Here is a 24,597-nt window from a genome sequence, read left to right as displayed (position 1 = left end):
ACAAAAAATTGTTGTGTTGGTCCATGTGCCCCTTAGGATGGAAACCTCTTCAAAAATATGACCAATTTTCTTCCATGGTTTTCGAGAAACATACGGTATCTCAACTAACCCACAGACTCGTCTCACCCCACTCTCCCCTACTTTAGACACACACACACACACACACACACACACACACACACACACACACCACACACACACACACACACACACACACACACATATATTACTGTCGTTCTTTCAAGAGGTTATAAGATTGGAAGAACCCACAACCCATAATATGGTCAGTATCTATATATAATGTTACTGTATAATGTCTCCATGTTATGGTGACATGTAGCTGACGAGTAGTGAAGCACCATTTGACTTACAACTAATTCTATATGCTATTCTACATTACATTAAAATAACACAGAATTAGCTGAATAACCATCAGATTATTTGATGGGCACCTGACCCTTTAGTTGGATGACAGTAGACTAAACTGGTCAACTGTAAACAAAAGCCAAACGCTTCTTCCACAATAAAATATCTTTACACCGATTTTGCTAAAACTTTTGGTTAAATAGGACTTTCTGTGTTGTACTATTACTATTAATAAAGTATTATAAAAATGTGGTCTTGGTACTTTTACTTAAGTAGAACATCTGGGTACTTTCTCCAATATTTAGGCCTACATACTGCACTTATTGTGTTTTTGGGTCAATTTCCTGGAATTAGATTCATATGTGGATGGTGGGATTTGTTTCTAAATGACATAATAATCCACAGAGTGATAAACAGTGAATAAAAATATCAATATTTTCTGTTTTTTAATGCAGCAAGGCTTTAAAATCCTTCACCAATCAAACACTGATCCATTCAGGCTACAAATCCAAAATAAAACAGGCAACATAAGGAGCCTCTCTGTCTTTTACTCTTTGGCTCTCCTGGCGCTCCATGAAAAGAAGTATAAAATCTGAAATGACAGTCTATAAAAACACAACTAATTCAGTCGAGGATATTGATTCTGCTAAGCTAAGCTCCATATGGAGCCGGAGTTTCCCCCATAAAGCCAGAAATCATTTTGTGAGTGCTTGTATCAAATTCCATTTTAGGTCACAACTGTGCAGTCATCTCTGACAAGTCACATTAATCAGTTGGGATTCTTCCTAAAACAGGAGAGGAGACGTTTGGGATGAAGTTGGAAACCACTTTGGCAGCTGAGGAAGTAAAGAGTAGATATAAAATATTACTGGAGTCATTAGGAAATAGCTTTTATTCCTGCTCCTTTCCTCTGGAGAGAAACATCTTCACTCCAAATGTGATCGTTTGCAAAAATCTGCTGAGTCAGATGAAGAGATTTATACACTATTGTAAAAGAAACTTGAAACCAGAAGGTGTGAAAATTAAAACTGCTGTTGGTGAGTGAGTAAATTAGACAAATAAAAAGGCAGTTTGCTGCTTTGTGAATAAAAATAAACCACCACCGCTGTCACATTAAGCTTAATGAAGGCCAAGAAAGCGGTTTATAAAGTAAACCGTTACGTAAACAGGACAATGAAGTGGATAATAGAGAGTCTAAGTAGCGGAGAGTAGATAAAATCCTCCACCAGTGTTTTCTTCACTGCTAGATTAAAGCATGTCCGTTTTAAATAATAAAACTTAGGTGAAAGTTTTTTTCAGCTCATTTTTTTTAATGCCATAATGCAGCAAATCCTAAAAAAATGGGGAAAATGAAAGTTGGATTTCAACATGTACAACATTTTCAAGTGTCCACAGTGGCTTTATGTACGATAGATGTTTCAACTATTTCATACTTTTAAACCTGTTGATGGGTTTTAGGGTTCAGAGGGTTAAGAACATCATTTTCATTCTTTAATTTCCCTCAGGATTATTAAAGTTTTTATCTATCTATCTATCTATCTATCTATCTATCTATCCATCCATCCATCCATCCATCCATCCATCCATCCATCCATCCATCCATCCATCCATCCATCCATCCATCCATCCATCCATCCATCCATCCATCCATCCATCTATCTATCTATCTTTGACCTCTGGGATGTTAATTGTTTTTTCCATTACGAATTAAACTGTTAATTGGAAACGAGAGACCTTGTAGACCAGCGGTCCCCAACCACTGGGCCATTTGGTATCGGGCTGCTTGAAATGAATAAAAACTTACTTTTTATTTTAATTCCTGCTGAATTTTATTTTGAAACACAAATAGATCGTCTTCCCACCACTTCTGTTAAATGAAGCTCAGTCTTGCTAAAATTAAGAAAAAACTAATGTCTCTGGAGAGTTTCTTTGAAAAATGGGAGGGACTGAGCCAGAAGTAAATACATATTCAGCAATAAATAAGTAGTTTTATATGTTTAGGACACATTTTTTTCCATCCATCCATTATCTATAAACTGCTTAGTCCCCATCAGGGTTGCCGGGGGGGCTGGAGTCTATCCCAGCTGACTTAGGGTGAAGGCAGGGGACACCTGGACAGGTCACCAATCTATCACAGGGCTACATATAGAGACAAATAATCACACTTATGGACAATTTAGAGTTACCAATTATCCTGAGCATGTTTTTGGACTGTGGGAGGAAACTGGAGAAAACCCAGCAGGGAGAACATGCAAACTCCATGGAGCAAAGATCCCAGGAAGGCCGAGACGCAAACCGGGGATGTTAAAGCTGCAAGGTGAAAGTGAAAGTGCTAACCACCAAGCCACTGTGCAGCCCACACTGTTTTAAAAAGAAAATAAAAACAATAAAACACAGATTATTATTTGTTATGAGTGATGACTGATCTGCAGAACATTGTCTTGCTTGAAACCGGTCTATGGTGCAAAAAAGATTGAAGACCGCTGCTGTAGACAACACGACATCGGGCGAACTCATGCTAATTTTTGCTGTATGTTTTTCCAACCTCTCAGGTGAGTCGACTGCTGGCAGGTGAGGACGTTTTCTCGGCTCTGGACAGCGTTTTGGAGAGAATCAGCGACCTCCAACAGCTGGTCTCCACCTGGTCTGAAAACCTATCCGAAGACGACTGTCAGAGAGGTTCCTCCTCCGCCTCTTCGTCTTCTTCGTCCTCCTCTTCCTCCCAGGACTCCCCTGCCCACGGCTCCTTGGCCGCCTCCCCCTGCCCCTCCTCCCCCTCCTCCCCCTCCTCCCCCAGCCACATCCACCTGGAGGTTCAGCATCCGGAGGAGAGCAGCGAGAAAACACCTGTTAACGGAGAGGAGTCGAAGACCACGTCACCACAGGCCCGGAGCAGGTGAGTGTTTACAGAGCACATCACATTCACAAGCAGCAGAACTCAGAGTGTTTCACTAGTGTTGGTAGAACCAGATCAGGGTCATTAAAAGATAAAGTCTGGTCGAGGAAATGCAAACACATTATTGGATGCTTTAAGTAGCCCAGGACATATGTGAGTGGAAGCGGGCCGCAGATGCTGACAGTTACGGGGATTTACTCCTTCAGGCATTGAGCAAAGTAAGAGTAAAGTTAATGTGAGGCACTAAAGATAAAAGCAGCAACCTCATGCTGAATGTTTGTTTTCAGATACAGAGCAGTAAAAAGTTATGAAGCCTTCCCTGTAATGTAAAGTCAGCCACCGATGGACACTGCTTCTTTCTCTTTTTCTGCTCTGTGTTAGTTAGACCACTTTAGGTTTAATAGGAAGCATCACTCATATTAATGGAATATTGGTATGTCCTAAATGCATAAACTCTGGCCAGAGGTCATTAAGCACCACAAAAGTTTTTGTCATGGTGGCCTATTAATAGCTAATAAACTTCCACAATGATTTTAAGACAAGCAACGATCAACAAGAAACACTGTCCTATTATGTCCTAGCTTGTTGTAAACACATGAGCTATAGCAGGAGGTCATCAAGCATCACAGAAGTCTTTATCATGGTGGGCCATTGCTAGCTAGACCCCCACAATGGTTTTAAGGCAAGTTAGGATCAACTACAAACATGGTCCAACTCAGTCTTAGCTGCTTTTTTAAGCACATGGGCGCTGGTCGGAGGTCATTAGGCATTACGGAAATCTTTATCATGGTGGCCCATTGCTAGCTAAACTCCCACAAGAGTTGTAAGACTGGCTAGGATCAACTAGAAACATGGTCTGACTTGATCCTAGCTTGTCTTAAACACATGAGCTCTATCCAGAGGTCCTTAAGTGTCACATAAGTCTTTGTCATTGTGGCCTGTTTTAGCTAAGCATCCACAATGCTTTGTGTTGCCAACATAGAACTTCTATAGTCCAAGTGTTCGCCTCCTCGAGTCAATGCAGTTTTTAATGCCAAGAAAATAGGTTTTAATGCCTTTTATTTGCTTTGTGTGGATTATTTTTGGAAAATGGCATCCGTTTGGGACTTGGTATCAGCAGATACTAAATAATAAATAACTTGGGTCATTTATTGGGATCTGGAGCAAAAAGAATACTTGATTGAGACATCCCTACTAATTAATTTACTTTTTTCTCTTGGACATGATGGGTTCCTGTCATGAAACTGAATGTGATAATGTGTGTCCAGCAGGGTGAGCCAGCAGCTGCACTGGTCCAGCGAGCAGAGCCTGCCCTCCAGTCCAGGAGTGGAAAACCAGTCTGCCTCCCAGTTCCTCCTGCTCCAGAAACTCTCGCTGCTCAAACTCACCGCCCTGATGGACAAATACTCCCCGTCCAGCAAGCAGGGCTGGAACTGGTAAGAAGGATGAAGATTGTGGTTGATTCTATGCATGAAAATAAAAGTGGTGCAGAGGTTTGGTGAAAACAGAACAGCAGTAATCTTAGACTCCTGCACAGCTGTGTGGAGAAACTTCAAGGAATCAGGAGAGTAAGGAAGGGCGGGTGGAGGGTAAATATTTCAGGCGGCCTGTTTAGAAAAGACATTCATTATTCATGGCTCAGGTGCAACTTTGCCTTGGCTTGAAAAAAACCCAGCAGCGACACGCTTTAGGAGGAACGCTTCCAAATAACCACCACTGTGATTCCACATTCATGGGAAATCAGAGGGAAGTTTGGTTCTGTCATCTTTTCTGCTCAAGGGTTAACCGCCGACGCACTGGGGCTTATTTTTGACGGCTTCCTCTCTCTTCAGTGGGTCAAACAATGTCACGATTTACATCTTTCTCACTAAATCAGCGATGTCCCAGTGCTGGAAAATATCCTTTGTAGTGTCCTATAGGAGGTAAACATGCGGTGTTGAAGGTACAGCAAGCCCCGAGGGACATTTGGAGCAACAGGGAAGAGATTTAAGACTCAAACTGAAGCCTGTCTCCCTTAACGAAGACTTTGCGGAGCTCAAACTGCAGCTCGCTTGAAAGGCAGGGCATTGTTGACATCCATGAATTTAATGAGATCAGTGTTTTGCCTCCTACACCGTGTTCTCAGACTAAGCCCTCGTGCAAAATCGAGACAAATTCATTTTTTATAATAATAAAACATTCAGATATTCCACTTGTTTACTTTGCCGAGCGTTTGTATTTTATAATGTGCTCTGAGTGAACACATGACCCACTTGTTTTATGCCGTGGTAGAAAACCAATTTGGTTTTTTTGGTTTTTTGCCAAGGGTGTAATGCTAAACAAGATAAGACTGAATGTGGGAACCGAGCACCGAGAAAAAAAAAGAAAAACCCTCCTGAAATTACTCCTCGTAGATATTTGTCTTTAATTTTCAGGATCAGACAAGGGTTTTGGATGGAGATGTGGGGAAAATGTGTGGCAGCAGCTTGAAAATAGCTCCCCGTAGCTCAGGTGTGGCATGTTTTTACATTTCAAACTGCTCCATACTGAGAGTTTAAACTTCATAGATGATGCTGCAGAGAGAGAAATCATGTCAGCAGTGACCTCTAAGGAAGAAAAGAAAGAAAACATTAAATTAACATGAAAAAAGCACAAACTCTGAAGTGCTAAATACTTGTTTGACACCAGTTATGTGAACATTGTGTTCCTTTAGCTTCAACTGGATTATGGTAGCAATAATACAACTTGTCCTTTTTAAGGAAAACGTCCAGGAATGTCATATTAATTTGTTTAGAGGTGGTAGTTTGGAAGTTTTGGAAAGACGCTAGTTGTGCAGAAATACTTCAGCCGGACTGAGAGATCACCAACACAATGTCAAAGTTTGATGCAAAGTCTTCGTATTACCGAAGAAAACACTGATACAACCCTGAAGTATTTCCATTATGGCTGCAGCCTATATCTGGTTAGCTTAGCTGAACATTAATTAGCGAGCGTTACAGGTGCTGGTAGGTGGATTTGGTTTTGCCTCCCTGCCAGAGACAGCCGAGGTCAGAGGCGTTCTGTTTTCAGGTGTTCTGTTTCGTGAACACGATATCTCAGGAATGCCTCGAGGGAATTTCATCCAATTTGTCAAAAAAGTTCATTTGAAATCACTAATGAACTGATTAGAGTTTGGTGAAAACATTTTTGGCAAAATTTCACACAAACGTTACAGCAGGTTTGAAAAACATGCTATCTTTTAAAGATAAAACCAAAAGGACACCATCTACCAGAGCCAGAAAAAACCCTACTGCAAATATTAGTTTATGTGCTCACTTTTTTAGTCTTGAATAGCTGTTTTCTGGGTCATTCGAGAATTGGAGGACATTTGGGCTTCAAAATTTTTGAAAAATAAACCTTCTCTTTTACAATTCTCTTCTACATATTCAGCAATAATAGGTAATAAACTATTAAAGGCTTGATTGGCTCAGCTTCCACATCAATGGCAGCATTTTTATTCCATGTTTTCTGTGTTGTTTGCTAACCCTACTCTAATCACAGTAACAGGGTTGCTAATCCATGCTAATGTGATCTTTTTCTCAGCAGTAGAAGCTAGATATTTAGCTGCTGTTACTGCTGACCAAGAGGACAAACTGACTGATGGAAAACAGTCCAAAGAATTAGTCTGATCCTGATAATATGAGGTAGAGGGAGACATTCAATCAAGGCTGACAATGGGATGAAAATATGAAAAATAGAAGAGAGGACATAGCTTTGCTCTACCCATTCTTTAGGAAAACTGGTTGATGATGTTAATTCCAGTGTATCATGATGATTCACTGTTTTCTTCTTCTACCTGCTAAAAGGGTTATGCTAAGTGTAGCATGCATAATAATAACTATTTAAAATATGTTGATTAAAAAAATGTTCCCACAATTACAAGAGACATCAATGAAAAAAAGGATATTTAAATTTAATTTTGACTGTATTATTAGAGATTCAATTTGTTCATCAGGGGGGTGGAACAAGAGAAAAATGGTTTTTTTAAAATATTTTCAAACGTTCTTTTCTCCTATTTTTCTTAGATTTGGTCTCGGGACAAGAACATTTACACAACAACTGCATGTTTTAGTATTTTGTACATGGATTATTTGAAATTTGATGGACGGGACATAAAATGTCCTCCAATTCTGGAATGACCCTTCCATTGCTTTTAGTAACTATGCTAAGCTAAGCTAACATCATGCAGAGTGTACAATGAAACTCTCTTAAAGAAAAGATGTAAAACTTGAAATGAAAATCTCTTTGCTGATTTTTGCTACAAAACCTCATATTTCATCCATGTAGACAATAAAAACTTGGATTTTGTCCATGTAAGTCTGAGGATAAAGACCTTAGGGAGCAAATAAATGATGTTCCAGCAGCGATTTAAATCAAAAGACAGTAACAGGTTGCCACATCAGCACTGTTAGGCCAAACGCTCCAGCAAAAGAAGAGACAAAAAAAAACAACCCTCCAGGCTTCGATAAGTTGCTCAAGTCTCCTCATTTTAATGATTTAATCACTGCTGCCAAAGCGAGCACTTGATGATTAAAAATACAGCAATTAACTGCTGATTGGGACGACTGATACTCTGCAGCACTTTCCTCAAAATAGCCAGTTTGTTTCTGAGAGCTGTGAGATGTTGAAGCAAAGTCTGGGGGGGATGGAAACAGAACTGGAAAGTGTTCAGAGAGTTTGTGCTTCAGAGAAAGTATCAGAGGCGACACGAGACTTTTCTAACTCTTGGGATAATGAGCCGAGCGGGGGAGAGGTTTGGGTTCTGATTGTTGAAGTGCTTCTCAGCCCTCTTTCATTAAATATGACTATTACAATGCCGTGGTGTTATTCAGAGTGCACTCAGCCTCGCAGTTCTACAGCATCAGAAGCTAAAAAGTGGCTTTGTCTGCAGTTTCCTCGGCGGTATTAACGGTGAAAAGGTTGCCGGTATCAGTTCAGAAACATGAACAAACTTCAGCCGTCCCTCAGAAAGTCCTTTCCCTTTGATCGACGTCCATGGTTCCTCCATGTTTTTCCCGCAGTGCTGATTTGAATGGCACGAACATTTTAGCGATCACCAGGGACTTATGTAATCAGAAAATGTTTATTTGGCTCTCCCTTCAAAAGGAACACATGCAACGGCGGCCAAGTGAAGCTTTTTTTCTTTTTTTTTAAACACTTGACTGGTTGAGAGAACAAATTCCCCGAATGTCTGCAAAACAATTTTTGAGTGTACATTAATTTCCATAACTTCTCCCTCGGCTCCAGTCCTCGCTGTTTGATTTCTTCATGAAAATCAGAGGATGTGGGGATCTAACGGAGGCCTCTCTCTGCCCGCAGGACTGTTCCCAAACCGCTGAGGAAGACCAAGGCCATGGAGGTGAAAGGCCGGCGGGTGTTCGGGGGTCCTCTGCTGCTCGGCGTCCAGCAGACCGGAGATCCGCTGCCTCCGAGCATCCTCAGAGCACTGGTGTACCTGAGGACCGAGTGTTTGGACCAGGTAACCAAAGCAAACCCCTCAACGGGCCTGCAGGGGTTTCAGAAACACAACACCCTTCAAAGATCTTCTGGAATCACCTCGAGATGAAGTTATCCGGTAGCTTTTTGTGCTCAGAAAAGTTAGAAAGCTAGTTTTGTGTGTTTTTTTTGTGATTCCAATACAAAAAAAGAACAGAAAATGAGCATTACCTGCAGCGTTTTTGTGCTTTTTGATGATAATAACTGTAACTTTAGGGAACAATCTTGCACAAAATAGTCCAGGCTGATCAAAACCAAAAACTCGAACTTTCAAAGCAAAAGTTTCGAAGCAAAATATTTCAAAGCCGAAAATCGTCCTAAACAAGGCCTCATTGCATCAGCACTGGATGTAGACTTTGATTAAAACTGGTCTGTCATCACCACCGTATAAACTTAATTAATCAAAACAACAACAGCGAAAACAGTAAAACTACTTCTAGGAATAATTTTGCACAAAAGAGTCCAGGCTGATCAAAGCCGAAAACTGGATTTCGAACTTTCAAAGCAAATGTATTGAAGCAAAATGTTTCGAAGCTGAAAATCAGACATCATCCTAAACAAGGCCTTGTTGCATCGCACTGGTTGTAGACTTTGATTATAACTGGTTTGTTATCATAATAACAACAGTAACACCAGCAAAATCACTTGTGTCCGTGTAGATTCACAGTCATCCAGGTCAGGATAATGGGTTAAAACTTCAAGAACCACAATTAAAAGTCCAGTTGCTTCTTATTGAAGGTCGCAAGAGGAAAATCACTCATATTTTTAATGTTCCTTTTGATTAATCATGATCTTCACAGAGATTCGGTGCCTCAGAAAGCTTCGTTTTCACCAACACTTGTGAGAAAATCTACATTGATGATGTTATACTGAGGCTCCAAACCAAGTTTAGAGAACATATGAAAAAAAATTGTTGATTAATTGTCAACTGTTGAATTAATCACAAAGTCTTTTCACAATAGAGAAACCGGTTTGAGTTTTTTCTTAAAGAATAAAAGACTAAATTCTCTGGTTGCAACTTCTTAAATGTGAACATTTTCTGCTTCCTTTCCTTCAGTGTGACAGTAAACTGAATGTCTTTTTTGCACAAAACGGGACTTTTGTTATCTTGGACACTGAATGATATTTTCTAACATTTTACAGACTCAAATAACTGATTACTTAGAAAATGATCGTCAGTTTCCGTCCCACACAGGATCATTTAGAACTTTCAAAGCTCTTGGTTCCTATGAGGCAGTCAGGCAGCAAAACCAGCTCTAAGTGGCAGAATTTAGCTTTTTTAATTTGACCTTTTTCTAGCTATTTTGTCTTTCTAGTTTTTTTCTGTTTACTGATTTGATTTAGTGAATTTTTGCTCTCACAAAACTCTACAAAGCACCTTTTTATTTTTTTGTATTCACATTGCCTTGAATATAAAACCAAATCAAAGCATATTTAACATCATCTCTAACAGTTTGTGTGTACTCCAGTCTTTGGAACACAAGACCAAACAAATCATTAAAAACTTGTTCTTCACACACTTTTTACCTCTTTCTCTTTCAGTCTGAACCATGCAGCTAATTAACAGTTTTCCACGTAACACCTGTAAGAAACTTTAAATGTTTCAGAGCAATTCTGATTTATTTATGATCTGACTGCTTTTAATTATTTTTAGGTGCCATTAGTGAACTCTAGCAAGAAATCATATTTAAAAATACAACAGCCTAAATAAACTTGAAATGAATGCATGAAAATAGATCGTACATTGAACATTTCTATTAAAAAAAACTGTTAAAATAATTTCTGATAATTATTCTAATTGTCCGAACAGAGAAGTATGAACAGCATAGATTGTAAAAGGGAACCCTAATAGCCCCCCCTATGTACTCACACATGGTACAGTCTGCCGTCCCCCTTCTATATGGAGCTTTGGAATCTTCTTGTTTGACAGTCTCAGATTTAAAATGGTGGATTGGAGACACACTATAGAATTGGTAACAAACTGAATTATAACAATGAATTCAACATGTCCAAGCTTGGATTTGTGTGACTAATGTGTAGTTACTTATGTTGCATGTTCATCTAAATGAACAGGAATTACCTGAAATGTCAAGAAGGCTGTAAATGCTAAAAGGCATGTGCTCACAGCTGACAATAACAACCACAGCAACTTCGGTTTTGCTGCTTTGATGGAACAGAACAGTAGAATTAGAGGTTCTGGTGTGATGCTGCTGATGTTCAACCTACACTTTAAAGAATAAACTTAGTTAATGTCACAAAACCATTTTCAAAGTCCACATTTTCATCTTGTTCCTATGGTTGTCTCGGTCAGGTGGGTCTTTTCCGGAAGTCGGGGGTGAAATCTCGTATCCAGTACCTCCGTGAGATGGTGGAGTCCGACCCGGACGGAGTTTCATACGACGGTCAGTCGGCCTTTGACGTGGCCGACATGGTGAAACAGTACTTCAGAGACCTGCCTGAACCCATCTTCACCAGCAAACTGAGCGAGTCCTTCCTCCACATCTACCAATGTGAGCAGATCACCTCCACATTCTTCTTCTTTGAGTGAATCTGATTGACCGACTTGTAAAACGAAGTGTGACTAATTCATAATTTATCAGGCACCAATTCACAACATTATTAGTCTCAGAACACTTAATAGTAAGACCTTACAATCATGTATAATAGAGAGAAACCCAACAAATCCCTTTGAACAACATGTTGGTGACATGGGAAGAACAAACTCCCCTCCGGCAGAACTAGGCTCAGGGAGAGCAGACGTCTGCCTCAACTGGTTGGGACGAGGGTAAAAGGGAAACAAGATTAAAACAGCTACAGCAGAACCCAGATTTAAGATTAATGGATTGAATTACTTTTTGTCAGCCTAGATTTTTACATTATCTGTGTAATGATCTAAGTCTTTGGTGTCAGATGTGTCTGGTTTCCAAATGGGGAGATCCTTATGACTTCGCATTTTGATTGTTTAGCTTGTTCTGCCAACATGGTTGAACTTAGCTATAATTTCCTCAACATAAATATGCTTTTATTCAACAAGCTCTCATGTTTAGCCATTAGCATGCTAGGATACACACAGATTAGCACGATATCCTGATAAATAGACCGACAGGATGAATCGTGTCCGAAAGTATCGCAGGAAGTTTGACATGAAGGCAATTAATGCAAATACATCAATGCTACGACATTTTGTTCTTGCTGCTTGATACAAAATGAAAACTCGTTCAGTTCCCATTTCCATGGATAACCTAGAGAAATTTGTCTGATAGAACATCATTTACTTTGATTTAGGAATTCTTGGATTTTCAGCACAGTGAACTTTTAGAATAGTATTTGCTTAAACTTTGGCCTTGTTCACTTGTCTAAGTTGGTGTAAACTCTTCAATTCAATTCAATTCAATTGTATTTATATAGCGCCAGTTACAGGTCAAAATGTTTCAAGACACTTTACAGAACCCATATGCCCATATGTCTTCACTACCCTTAATAAAAATAAAACTCGTTCTGCCTGCAGATTTTCCGAAGGATCAACAGCTGGTTGCAGCTCAGGCGGCCATCTTGCTGCTTCCCGATGAGAACAGGGAAGCGCTTCGAACGTTGCTCTTCTTCCTGCGCGACGTTGTTTCCTGCGTGGACGAGAACCAGATGACTCCTACTAACATCGCCGTCTGCTTGGCGCCATCGCTTTTCCACCTCAACACCCTGAAGAGAGACGCCAACGCTGCCAGGTGAGCCGAGGACTCATCCTGCACTATTTTCTTAGGTCCAACACTGTATTCTTAGGGTTCCGTCATCTAATCAGCTCTCTAACCCACCTTGCAAAAACTGAGGTTACACCTTTGATGATGGGAATTTGCAGCATCTCAGTGAAAGATGGAAATAAGTGGAGGTCTGACCCACATTGTCACAGTTATGTAAGTTCACAGCAGTTACATAAGACCTCTGCTCTCCGGTGTGGAGTCCAGTCCGTCTCAGTGCGAGTTACTTCGGTTTAAAATGAAAGAAAATGGAAATCAGAAGATTTCTCAGAGAGCTCTTCTTCCCTTTAAAAGCTTGTTTTGCAAGTTTTAGCACAAATTCTTCATGTTTAGATTTCATCTAGAGCTAATTTTAGTCTGTTTTTTTGGGATGAGTGTCCTTAACGTATCTCTAAGGAGAGTTTTGTCCACCTTAAAACCGTGGTATTCCATGTTGATAATATTATATTGATATAAAACTGTAAATCTGAGCCAGTACTCACTGTATCAGATTAAAAGCAAGTGCAAAATCTACTTCCTGTAGCTTTGTAGCTGCTATTTGTACCACTTATCCAAGCATTTTCCTTACTACATGAATAACTGAGCTGTTGTGCATTTTGTGAGCACATTATATTTGTTTTTGTCTGGTTTGCTGTTAAATCATAGCCTCGGTTACGGCTTTATATCCTGACTTCACCTCTGGTTTTTTGATCTGAATATGTGTCGGCCATTGACAGATTGTCATTTAGGTGCCACAGAATCATGTTTATTTTTCCTCCTTTTGTTCCTTCACTTGACGTCGAGTTTCCAAACTTCTCCGTTCTCACGAATAACGTCACCTCTGGCTCACATCCAGCTTTTATGCCCTTTTTTCCCTCCGCAAATGAAAAACCTTAAGCACAGTTTACACAGAGAGCAAATCACATAACCTCCACCAGTTTCCCTTTGGCCTCAGCTTCACTCCCTGATAGGAGAGATAGTCTTTTCCAGCTAAACATCCAGTTTTCAAACAAGAGAGAAGAGAATCAGAGGAATCAGGCAGATAAAATGAGGGTGTCGAGTAAGACCACATGCACACTCCCTCAGGTTTATGCAGCAGTGTGTGCTGTCTCCAGACATGCAAACTGGCCTATATATGTATAAATGCAGGGCACCCATCTTTGAGTTTTGATTTATTTTAGTGTAGAACATATATTTTATTCATGTATGTTGAATAAAATGTCATATTATAGCATGTTATAAATACATGTCATAGGAAAATACATTGAAACAAACGTCATAGTATAGCATGTTGTAAATAAGTCATGAGAGCATGATATAAAAAAGTCATAGTATTTTACAAAAAATGTCATGTTAAAAAATGTAGTATAGTATGTCGGAAAAATCTGTGTTAGTATTAGTATAGTTTGTCTAAAAAGTTGTGGTATAGTATGTTGAAAAAAGGTCAGAATATAGTGTGTTGGAAAAAAGTCATAGTATAGTATGTTGAAAAAAGTCCTAATATAGTTTGTTGAAGTCATACTATAGTATGTTGAGAAAAAAGTCATAGCATAGTATGTTGAAATAAAAGTCATAGTATAGTATGTTGAAATAAAAGTCATCGTATAGAATATTAAAATAAAAGTCATAGTATAGTATGTTGAATAAAAGTCATAGTATAGTATATTAAAATAAAAGTCATAGTATAGTGTGTTGAAAGAAAGTCATAGTATAGTATCTTGAAAAAAGCCATAATATAGTATGTTGAGAGTCATAGTATAGTATGTTGAAAAAGTCTTAGTGTAGTATGTTGAAAAAGTCATAGTATAGCATGTCAAAAAAGTCATAGTATAGTATGTTGAAAAAAGCCATAATATAGCATGTCAAAAAGTCACAGTATGTTGAAAAAGTCATAGTATAGTATGTTGAAAAAGTCATAGTATAATATGTTGAAAAAGTCACAGTATAATATGTTGAAAAAGTCATAGTATAGGATGTTGAAAAAAGCCACAGTATAGTATGTTGAAAAAGTCATAGTATAGTATGTTGAAATAAGTCAAAGTATAGCATGCCAAAAAAGTCATAGTATAGTATGTTGAAATGAAAGTCATAGTATAGTATGTTGAAAAAAGCCATAATATAATGTCGAAAAAGTCACAGTATATGTTGAAAAAGTCCTAGTATAGTATGTTGAAATAAGTCATAGTATAGCATGTCAAAAAAGTCATAGTATAGTATGTTGAAATAAAAGTCATAGTATAGTATGTTGAAATGAAAGTCATAGTATAGTATGTTGAAAAAGTCATAGTATAGTATGTTGAAAAAGTCATAGTATAGTATGTTGAAATGAAAGCCATAATATAGCATGTCAAAAAGTCACAGTATAATATGTTGAAACAGTCATAGTATAGTATGCTGAAATAAAAGTCATAGTATGCCATGTCAAAAAAGTCATAGTATAATATGTTGGAAATAAAGTCATAGAAAAGTATGTTGAAATAAAAGTCATAGAATAGTATATTAAAATAAAAGTCATAGTATAGTATGTTTAAAAAAAGTCATCGTATAGTATGTTGAAAAAAGTCATAGTATGGTATGTCAAAAAGTCACAGTATGTTGAAAAAGTCATAGTATAGTATGTTGAAAAAGTCATAGTATAGTATGTTGAAAAAGTCACAGTATAATATGTTGAAAAAGTGATAGTATAGTATGTTGAAAAAGTTAGTATAATATGTTGAAAAAGTCATAGTATAGGATGTTGAAAAAGTCATAGTATAGTATGTTGAAACGAAAGTCATAGTATGTTGAAAAAAGCCATAATATAGCATGTCAAAAAGTCACAGTATATGTTGAAAAAGTCATAGTATAGTATGTTGAAATAAGTCAAAGTATAGCATGCCAAAAAAGTCATAGTATAGTATGTTGAAATGAAAGTCATAGTATAGTATGTTGAAAAAAGCCATAATATAGTATGTCGAAAAATTCACAGTATAATGTTGAACAAGTCCTCGTATAGTATGTTGAAATAAGTCATAGTATAGCATGTCAAAAAACTCATAGTATAGTATGTTGAAATAAAAGTCATAGTATAGTATGTTGAAATGAAAGTCATAGTATAGTATGTTGAAAAAAGCCATAATATAGTATGTTGAAAAAGTCATAGTGTTGTATGTTGAAAAAGTCATAGTATAGTATGTTGAAAAAGTCATAGTATAGTATGTTGAAAAAGTCATAGTATAGTATGTTGAAATGAAAGCCATAATATAGCATGTCAAAAAGTCACAGTATAATATGTTCAAACAGTCATAGTATAGTATGTTGAAATAAAAGTCATAGTATAGCATGTCAAAAAAGTCATAGTATGTTGGAAATAAAGTCATAGAAAAGTATGTTGAAATAAAAGTCATAGCATAGTATATTAAAATAAAAGTCATAGTATAGTATGTTTTAAAAAAGTCATGGTATAGTATGTTGAAAAAAATCATAGTATGGTATGTTGAAATGAAAGTCATGGTATAGTATGTCGAAAAAAATCATAGTATAGTATGTTGAAAAAAAATCAGTATAGTATGTTCAAATGAAAGTCATAGTATAGTATGTTGAAAAAGTCATAGTACAGTATGTTGAAATGAAAGTCATATGATAGTATGTTGAAAAAAGCCATAATATAGCATGTCAAAAAGTCACAGTATATGTTGAAAAAGTCATAGCATAGTATGTTGCAAAAGTCATTGTATAGTATGTTGAAAAAAGCCATAATATAGTATGTCGAAAAAGTCACAGTATAATATGTTGAAAAAGTCCTAGTATAGTATGTTGAAATAAGTCATAGTATAGCATGTCAAAAAAGTCATAGTATAGTATGTTGAAATAAAAGTCATAGTATAGTATGTTGAAATGAAAGTCATAGTATAGTATGTTGAAAAAGTCATAGTATAGTATGTTGAAAAAGTCATAGTATAGTATGTTGAAATGAAAGCCATAATATAGCATGTCAAAAAGTCACAGTATAATATGTTGAAACAGTCATAGTATAGTATGCTGAAATAAAAGTCATAGTATGCCATGTCAAAAAAGTCATAGTATATGTTGGAAATAAAGTCATAGAAAAGTATGTTGAAATAAAAGTCATAGAATAGTATATTAAAATAAAAGTCATAGTATAGTATGTTTAAAAAAAAGTCATCGTATAGTATGTTGAAAAAAGTCATAGTATGGTATGTCAAAAAGTCACAGTATGTTGAAAAAGTCATAGTATAGTATGTTGAAAAAGTCATAGTATAGTATGTTGAAAAAGTCACAGTATAATATGTTGAAAAAGTGATAGTATAGTATGTTGAAAAAGTTAGTATAATATGTTGAAAAAGTCATAGTATAGGATGTTGAAAAAGTCATAGTATAGTATGTTGAAACGAAAGTCATAGTATGTTGAAAAAAGCCATAATATAGCATGTCAAAAAGTCACAGTATATGTTGAAAAAGTCATAGTATAGTATGTTGAAATAAGTCAAAGTATAGCATGCCAAAAAAGTCATAGTATAGTATGTTGAAATGAAAGTCATAGTATAGTATGTTGAAAAAAGCCATAATATAGTATGTCGAAAAATTCACAGTATAATGTTGAACAAGTCCTCGTATAGTATGTTGAAATAAGTCATAGTATAGCATGTCAAAAAACTCATAGTATAGTATGTTGAAATAAAAGTCATAGTATAGTATGTTGAAATGAAAGTCATAGTATAGTATGTTGAAAAAAGCCATAATATAGTATGTTGAAAAAGTCATAGTGTTGTATGTTGAAAAAGTCATAGTATAGTATGTTGAAAAAGTCATAGTATAGTATGTTGAAAAAGTCATAGTATAGTATGTTGAAATGAAAGCCATAATATAGCATGTCAAAAAGTCACAGTATAATATGTTCAAACAGTCATAGTATAGTATGTTGAAATAAAAGTCATAGTATAGCATGTCAAAAAAGTCATAGTATGTTGGAAATAAAGTCATAGAAAAGTATGTTGAAATAAAAGTCATAGCATAGTATATTAAAATAAAAGTCATAGTATAGTATGTTTTAAAAAAGTCATGGTATAGTATGTTGAAAAAAATCATAGTATGGTATGTTGAAATGAAAGTCATGGTATAGTATGTCGAAAAAAATCATAGTATAGTATGTTGAAAAAAAATCAGTATAGTATGTTCAAATGAAAGTCATAGTATAGTATGTTGAAAAAGTCATAGTACAGTATGTTGAAATGAAAGTCATATGATAGTATGTTGAAAAAAGCCATAATATAGCATGTCAAAAAGTCACAGTATATGTTGAAAAAGTCATAGCATAGTATGTTGCAAAAGTCATTGTATAGTATGTTGAAAAAAGCCATAATATAGTATGTCGAAAAAGTCACAGTATAATATGTTGAAAAAGTCCTAGTATAGTATGTTGAAATAAGTCATAGTATAGCATGTCAAAAAAGTCATAGTATAGTATGTTGAAATAAAAGTCATAGTATAGTATGTTGAAATGAAAGTCATAGTATAGCATGTTGAAAAAGTCATAGTATAGTATGTTGAAAAAGTCATAGTATAGTATGTTGAAATGAAAGCCATAATATAGCATGTCAAAAAGTCACAGTATAATATGTTGAAACAGTCATAGTATAGTATGCTGAAATAAAAGTCATAGTATGCCATGTCAAAAAAGTCATAGTATAATATGTTGGAAATAAAGTCATAGAAAAGTATGTTGAAATAAAAGTCATAGAATAGTATATTAAAATAAAAGTCATAGTATAGTATGTTTAAAAAAAGTCATCGTATAGTATGTTGAAAAAAGTCATAGTATGGTATGTCAAAAAGTCACAGTATGTTGAAAAAGTCATAGTATAGTATGTTGAAAAAGTCATAGTATAGTATGTTGAAAAAGTCACAGTATAATATGTTGAAAAAGTGATAGTATAGTATGTTGAAAAAGTTAGTATAATATGTTGAAAAAGTCATAGTATAGGATGTTGAAAAAGTCATAGTATAGTATGTTGAAACGAAAGTCATAGTATGTTGAAAAAAGCCATAATATAGCATGTCAAAAAGTCACAGTATATGTTGAAAAAGTCATAGTATAGTATGTTGAAATAAGTCAAAGTATAGCATGCCAAAAAAGTCATAGTATAGTATGTTGAAATGAAAGTCATAGTATAGTATGTTGAAAAAAGCCATAATATAGTATGTCGAAAAATTCACAGTATAATGTTGAACAAGTCCTCGTATAGTATGTTGAAATAAGTCATAGTATAGCATGTCAAAAAACTCATAGTATAGTATGTTGAAATAAAAGTCATAGTATAGTATGTTGAAATGAAAGTCATAGTATAGTATGTTGAAAAAAGCCATAATATAGTATGTTGAAAAAGTCATAGTGTTGTATGTTGAAAAAGTCATAGTATAGTATGTTGAAAAAGTCATAGTATAGTATGTTGAAAAAGTCATAGTATAGTATGTTGAAATGAAAGCCATAATATAGCATGTCAAAAAGTCACAGTATAATATGTTCAAACAGTCATAGTATAGTATGTTGAAATAAAAGTCATAGTATAGCATGTCAAAAAAGTCATAGTATGTTGGAAATAAAGTCATAGAAAAGTATGTTGAAATAAAAGTCATAGCATAGTATATTAAAATAAAAGTCATAGTATAGTATGTTTTAAAAAAGTCATGGTATAGTATGTTGAAAAAAGTCATAGTATGGTATGTTGAAATGAAAGTCATGGTATAGTATGTCGAAAAAAATCATAGTATAGTATGTTGAAAAAAAAATCAGTATAGTATGTTCAAATGAAAGTCATAGTATAGTATGTTGAAAAAGTCATAGTACAGTATGTTGAAATGAAAGTCATATGATAGTATGTTGAAAAAAGCCATAATATAGCATGTCAAAAAGTCACAGTATAGTGTGTTGAAATGAAAGTCATAGTATAGTATGTTGTAAAAAGTCATAGTATAGTATGGTAAAAAAAGTTGTAGTATAGTGTGTTGAAATGAAAGTCAGTATAATATGCTGTAAAAAGTCATAGTATAGTATGTTGAAAAAAGTCATAGTATGGTATGTTGAAATGAAAGTTATGGTATAGTATGTCGGAAAAAAGTCATAGTATAGTATGTTGACAGAAGTCATAATGTAGTTTGTTGAAGAAGTCATAGTATAGTATGTTGAAAAAAAATCATAGTATAGTATGTTCAAATGAAAGTCATAGTATAGTATGTTGAAAAAGGCCATAATATAGTGTGTTGGAAAAAAGTCATAGTATAGTATGTTGAAAAAGGCCATAATATAGTGTGTTGGAAAAAAAGTCATAGTATAGTATGTTGAAAAAAGTCCTAATATAGTTTGTTGAAGAAGTCATACTATAGTATGTTGAACAAAGTCATTGTACAGTATATTAAAAAAAAATTCATGGTATGATATGTTGAAAAAAGTCATAGTATAGCATGTCAAAAAAGTCATAGTGTAGTATGTTGGAAAAAGTCATAGAAAAGTATGTTGAAATAAAAGTCATAGCATAGTGTGTTGAAAAAAGTCACAGTATAGTATGTTGAAAAATAGTCATAGTATAGTATGTTGAAATGAAAGTCATAGTATAGTATGTTGAAAAAAGCCATAATATAGTATGTTGAAAAAGTCATAGTGTTGTATGTTGAAAAAGTCATAGTATAGTATGTTGAAAAAGTCATAGTATAGTATGTTGAAAAAGTCATAGTATAGTATGTTGAAATGAAAGCCATAATATAGCATGTCAAAAAGTCACAGTATAATATGTTCAAACAGTCATAGTATAGTATGTTGAAATAAAAGTCATAGTATAGCATGTCAAAAAAGTCATAGTATGTTGGAAATAAAGTCATAGAAAAGTATGTTGAAATAAAAGTCATAGCATAGTATATTAAAATAAAAGTCATAGTATAGTATGTTTTAAAAAAGTCATGGTATAGTATGTTGAAAAAAATCATAGTATGGTATGTTGAAATGAAAGTCATGGTATAGTATGTCGAAAAAAATCATAGTATAGTATGTTGAAAAAAAATCAGTATAGTATGTTCAAATGAAAGTCATAGTATAGTATGTTGAAAAAGTCATAGTACAGTATGTTGAAATGAAAGTCATATGATAGTATGTTGAAAAAAGCCATAATATAGCATGTCAAAAAGTCACAGTATATGTTGAAAAAGTCATAGCATAGTATGTTGCAAAAGTCATTGTATAGTATGTTGAAAAAAGCCATAATATAGTATGTCGAAAAAGTCACAGTATAATATGTTGAAAAAGTCCTAGTATAGTATGTTGAAATAAGTCATAGTATAGCATGTCAAAAAAGTCATAGTATAGTATGTTGAAATAAAAGTCATAGTATAGTATGTTGAAATGAAAGTCATAGTATAGTATGTTGAAAAAGTCATAGTATAGTATGTTGAAAAAGTCATAGTATAGTATGTTGAAATGAAAGCCATAATATAGCATGTCAAAAAGTCACAGTATAATATGTTGAAACAGTCATAGTATAGTATGCTGAAATAAAAGTCATAGTATGCCATGTCAAAAAAGTCATAGTATATGTTGGAAATAAAGTCATAGAAAAGTATGTTGAAATAAAAGTCATAGAATAGTATATTAAAATAAAAGTCATAGTATAGTATGTTTAAAAAAAGTCATCGTATAGTATGTTGAAAAAAGTCATAGTATGGTATGTCAAAAAGTCACAGTATGTTGAAAAAGTCATAGTATAGTATGTTGAAAAAGTCATAGTATAGTATGTTGAAAAAGTCACAGTATAATATGTTGAAAAAGTGATAGTATAGTATGTTGAAAAAGTTAGTATAATATGTTGAAAAAGTCATAGTATAGGATGTTGAAAAAGTCATAGTATAGTATGTTGAAACGAAAGTCATAGTATGTTGAAAAAAGCCATAATATAGCATGTCAAAAAGTCACAGTATATGTTGAAAAAGTCATAGTATAGTATGTTGAAATAAGTCAAAGTATAGCATGCCAAAAAAGTCATAGTATAGTATGTTGAAATGAAAGTCATAGTATAGTATGTTGAAAAAAGCCATAATATAGTATGTCGAAAAATTCACAGTATAATGTTGAACAAGTCCTCGTATAGTATGTTGAAATAAGTCATAGTATAGCATGTCAAAAAACTCATAGTATAGTATGTTGAAATAAAAGTCATAGTATAGTATGTTGAAATGAAAGTCATAGTATAGTATGTTGAAAAAAGCCATAATATAGTATGTTGAAAAAGTCATAGTGTTGTATGTTGAAAAAGTCATAGTATAGTATGTTGAAAAAGTCATAGTATAGTATGTTGAAAAAGTCATAGTATAGTATGTTGAAATGAAAGCCATAATATAGCATGTCAAAAAGTCACAGTATAATATGTTCAAACAGTCATAGTATAGTATGTTGAAATAAAAGTCATAGTATAGCATGTCAAAAAAGTCATAGTATGTTGGAAATAAAGTCATAGAAAAGTATGTTGAAATAAAAGTCATAGCATAGTATATTAAAATAAAAGTCATAGTATAGTATGTTTTAAAAAAGTCATGGTATAGTATGTTGAAAAAAATCATAGTATGGTATGTTGAAATGAAAGTCATGGTATAGTATGTCGAAAAAAATCATAGTATAGTATGTTGAAAAAAAATCAGTATAGTATGTTCAAATGAAAGTCATAGTATAGTATGTTGAAAAAGTCATAGTACAGTATGTTGAAATGAAAGTCATATGATAGTATGTTGAAAAAAGCCATAATATAGCATGTCAAAAAGTCACAGTATATGTTGAAAAAGTCATAGCATAGTATGTTGCAAAAGTCATTGTATAGTATGTTGAAAAAAGCCATAATATAGTATGTCGAAAAAGTCACAGTATAATATGTTGAAAAAGTCCTAGTATAGTATGTTGAAATAAGTCATAGTATAGCATGTCAAAAAAGTCATAGTATAGTATGTTGAAATAAAAGTCATAGTATAGTATGTTGAAATGAAAGTCATAGTATAGCATGTTGAAAAAGTCATAGTATAGTATGTTGAAAAAGTCATAGTATAGTATGTTGAAATGAAAGCCATAATATAGCATGTCAAAAAGTCACAGTATAATATGTTGAAACAGTCATAGTATAGTATGCTGAAATAAAAGTCATAGTATGCCATGTCAAAAAAGTCATAGTATAATATGTTGGAAATAAAGTCATAGAAAAGTATGTTGAAATAAAAGTCATAGAATAGTATATTAAAATAAAAGTCATAGTATAGTATGTTTAAAAAAAGTCATCGTATAGTATGTTGAAAAAAGTCATAGTATGGTATGTCAAAAAGTCACAGTATGTTGAAAAAGTCATAGTATAGTATGTTGAAAAAGTCATAGTATAGTATGTTGAAAAAGTCACAGTATAATATGTTGAAAAAGTGATAGTATAGTATGTTGAAAAAGTTAGTATAATATGTTGAAAAAGTCATAGTATAGGATGTTGAAAAAGTCATAGTATAGTATGTTGAAACGAAAGTCATAGTATGTTGAAAAAAGCCATAATATAGCATGTCAAAAAGTCACAGTATATGTTGAAAAAGTCATAGTATAGTATGTTGAAATAAGTCAAAGTATAGCATGCCAAAAAAGTCATAGTATAGTATGTTGAAATGAAAGTCATAGTATAGTATGTTGAAAAAAGCCATAATATAGTATGTCGAAAAATTCACAGTATAATGTTGAACAAGTCCTCGTATAGTATGTTGAAATAAGTCATAGTATAGCATGTCAAAAAACTCATAGTATAGTATGTTGAAATAAAAGTCATAGTATAGTATGTTGAAATGAAAGTCATAGTATAGTATGTTGAAAAAAGCCATAATATAGTATGTTGAAAAAGTCATAGTGTTGTATGTTGAAAAAGTCATAGTATAGTATGTTGAAAAAGTCATAGTATAGTATGTTGAAAAAGTCATAGTATAGTATGTTGAAATGAAAGCCATAATATAGCATGTCAAAAAGTCACAGTATAATATGTTCAAACAGTCATAGTATAGTATGTTGAAATAAAAGTCATAGTATAGCATGTCAAAAAAGTCATAGTATGTTGGAAATAAAGTCATAGAAAAGTATGTTGAAATAAAAGTCATAGCATAGTATATTAAAATAAAAGTCATAGTATAGTATGTTTTAAAAAAGTCATGGTATAGTATGTTGAAAAAAGTCATAGTATGGTATGTTGAAATGAAAGTCATGGTATAGTATGTCGAAAAAAATCATAGTATAGTATGTTGAAAAAAAAATCAGTATAGTATGTTCAAATGAAAGTCATAGTATAGTATGTTGAAAAAGTCATAGTACAGTATGTTGAAATGAAAGTCATATGATAGTATGTTGAAAAAAGCCATAATATAGCATGTCAAAAAGTCACAGTATAGTGTGTTGAAATGAAAGTCATAGTATAGTATGTTGTAAAAAGTCATAGTATAGTATGGTAAAAAAAGTTGTAGTATAGTGTGTTGAAATGAAAGTCAGTATAATATGCTGTAAAAAGTCATAGTATAGTATGTTGAAAAAAGTCATAGTATGGTATGTTGAAATGAAAGTTATGGTATAGTATGTCGGAAAAAAGTCATAGTATAGTATGTTGACAGAAGTCATAATGTAGTTTGTTGAAGAAGTCATAGTATAGTATGTTGAAAAAAAATCATAGTATAGTATGTTCAAATGAAAGTCATAGTATAGTATGTTGAAAAAGGCCATAATATAGTGTGTTGGAAAAAAGTCATAGTATAGTATGTTGAAAAAGGCCATAATATAGTGTGTTGGAAAAAAAGTCATAGTATAGTATGTTGAAAAAAGTCCTAATATAGTTTGTTGAAGAAGTCATACTATAGTATGTTGAACAAAGTCATTGTACAGTATATTAAAAAAAAATTCATGGTATGATATGTTGAAAAAAGTCATAGTATAGCATGTCAAAAAAGTCATAGTGTAGTATGTTGGAAAAAAGTCATAGAAAAGTATGTTGAAATAAAAGTCATAGCATAGTGTGTTGAAAAAAGTCACAGTATAGTATGTTGAAAAAT

General features: G+C 33.9%; 1 protein-coding gene across 5 annotated transcripts in view; it reads left to right on the top strand.

Moving 5' to 3' along the window:
- The window catches only part of si:dkeyp-23e4.3 (rho GTPase-activating protein 7), a 153,494-nt gene that overhangs the window by 115,597 nt on the left and 13,300 nt on the right, over positions 1-24,597 (top strand). For 4 of the 5 annotated variants that reach the window (XM_035943950.2, XM_035943948.2, XM_023261250.3 and 1 more), the window contains 5 exons: positions 2,919-3,262; positions 4,531-4,698; positions 8,600-8,759; positions 11,088-11,286; positions 12,285-12,498. In XM_035943950.2, coding sequence (XP_035799843.2) covers positions 2,919-3,262; positions 4,531-4,698; positions 8,600-8,759; positions 11,088-11,286; positions 12,285-12,498 — 1,085 coding nt within the window. The remainder of the gene's footprint in view (positions 1-2,918; positions 3,263-4,530; positions 4,699-8,599; positions 8,760-11,087; positions 11,287-12,284; positions 12,499-24,597) is intronic. The other variant, XM_035943949.2, reaches the window with a different exon arrangement.

Source organism: Amphiprion ocellaris, chromosome 14 (genome assembly GCF_022539595.1).
Source record: "Amphiprion ocellaris isolate individual 3 ecotype Okinawa chromosome 14, ASM2253959v1, whole genome shotgun sequence".
Lineage (NCBI taxonomy): Eukaryota > Metazoa > Chordata > Actinopteri > Pomacentridae > Amphiprion > Amphiprion ocellaris.
This window is presented reverse-complemented; position numbering and strand designations above follow the sequence as displayed.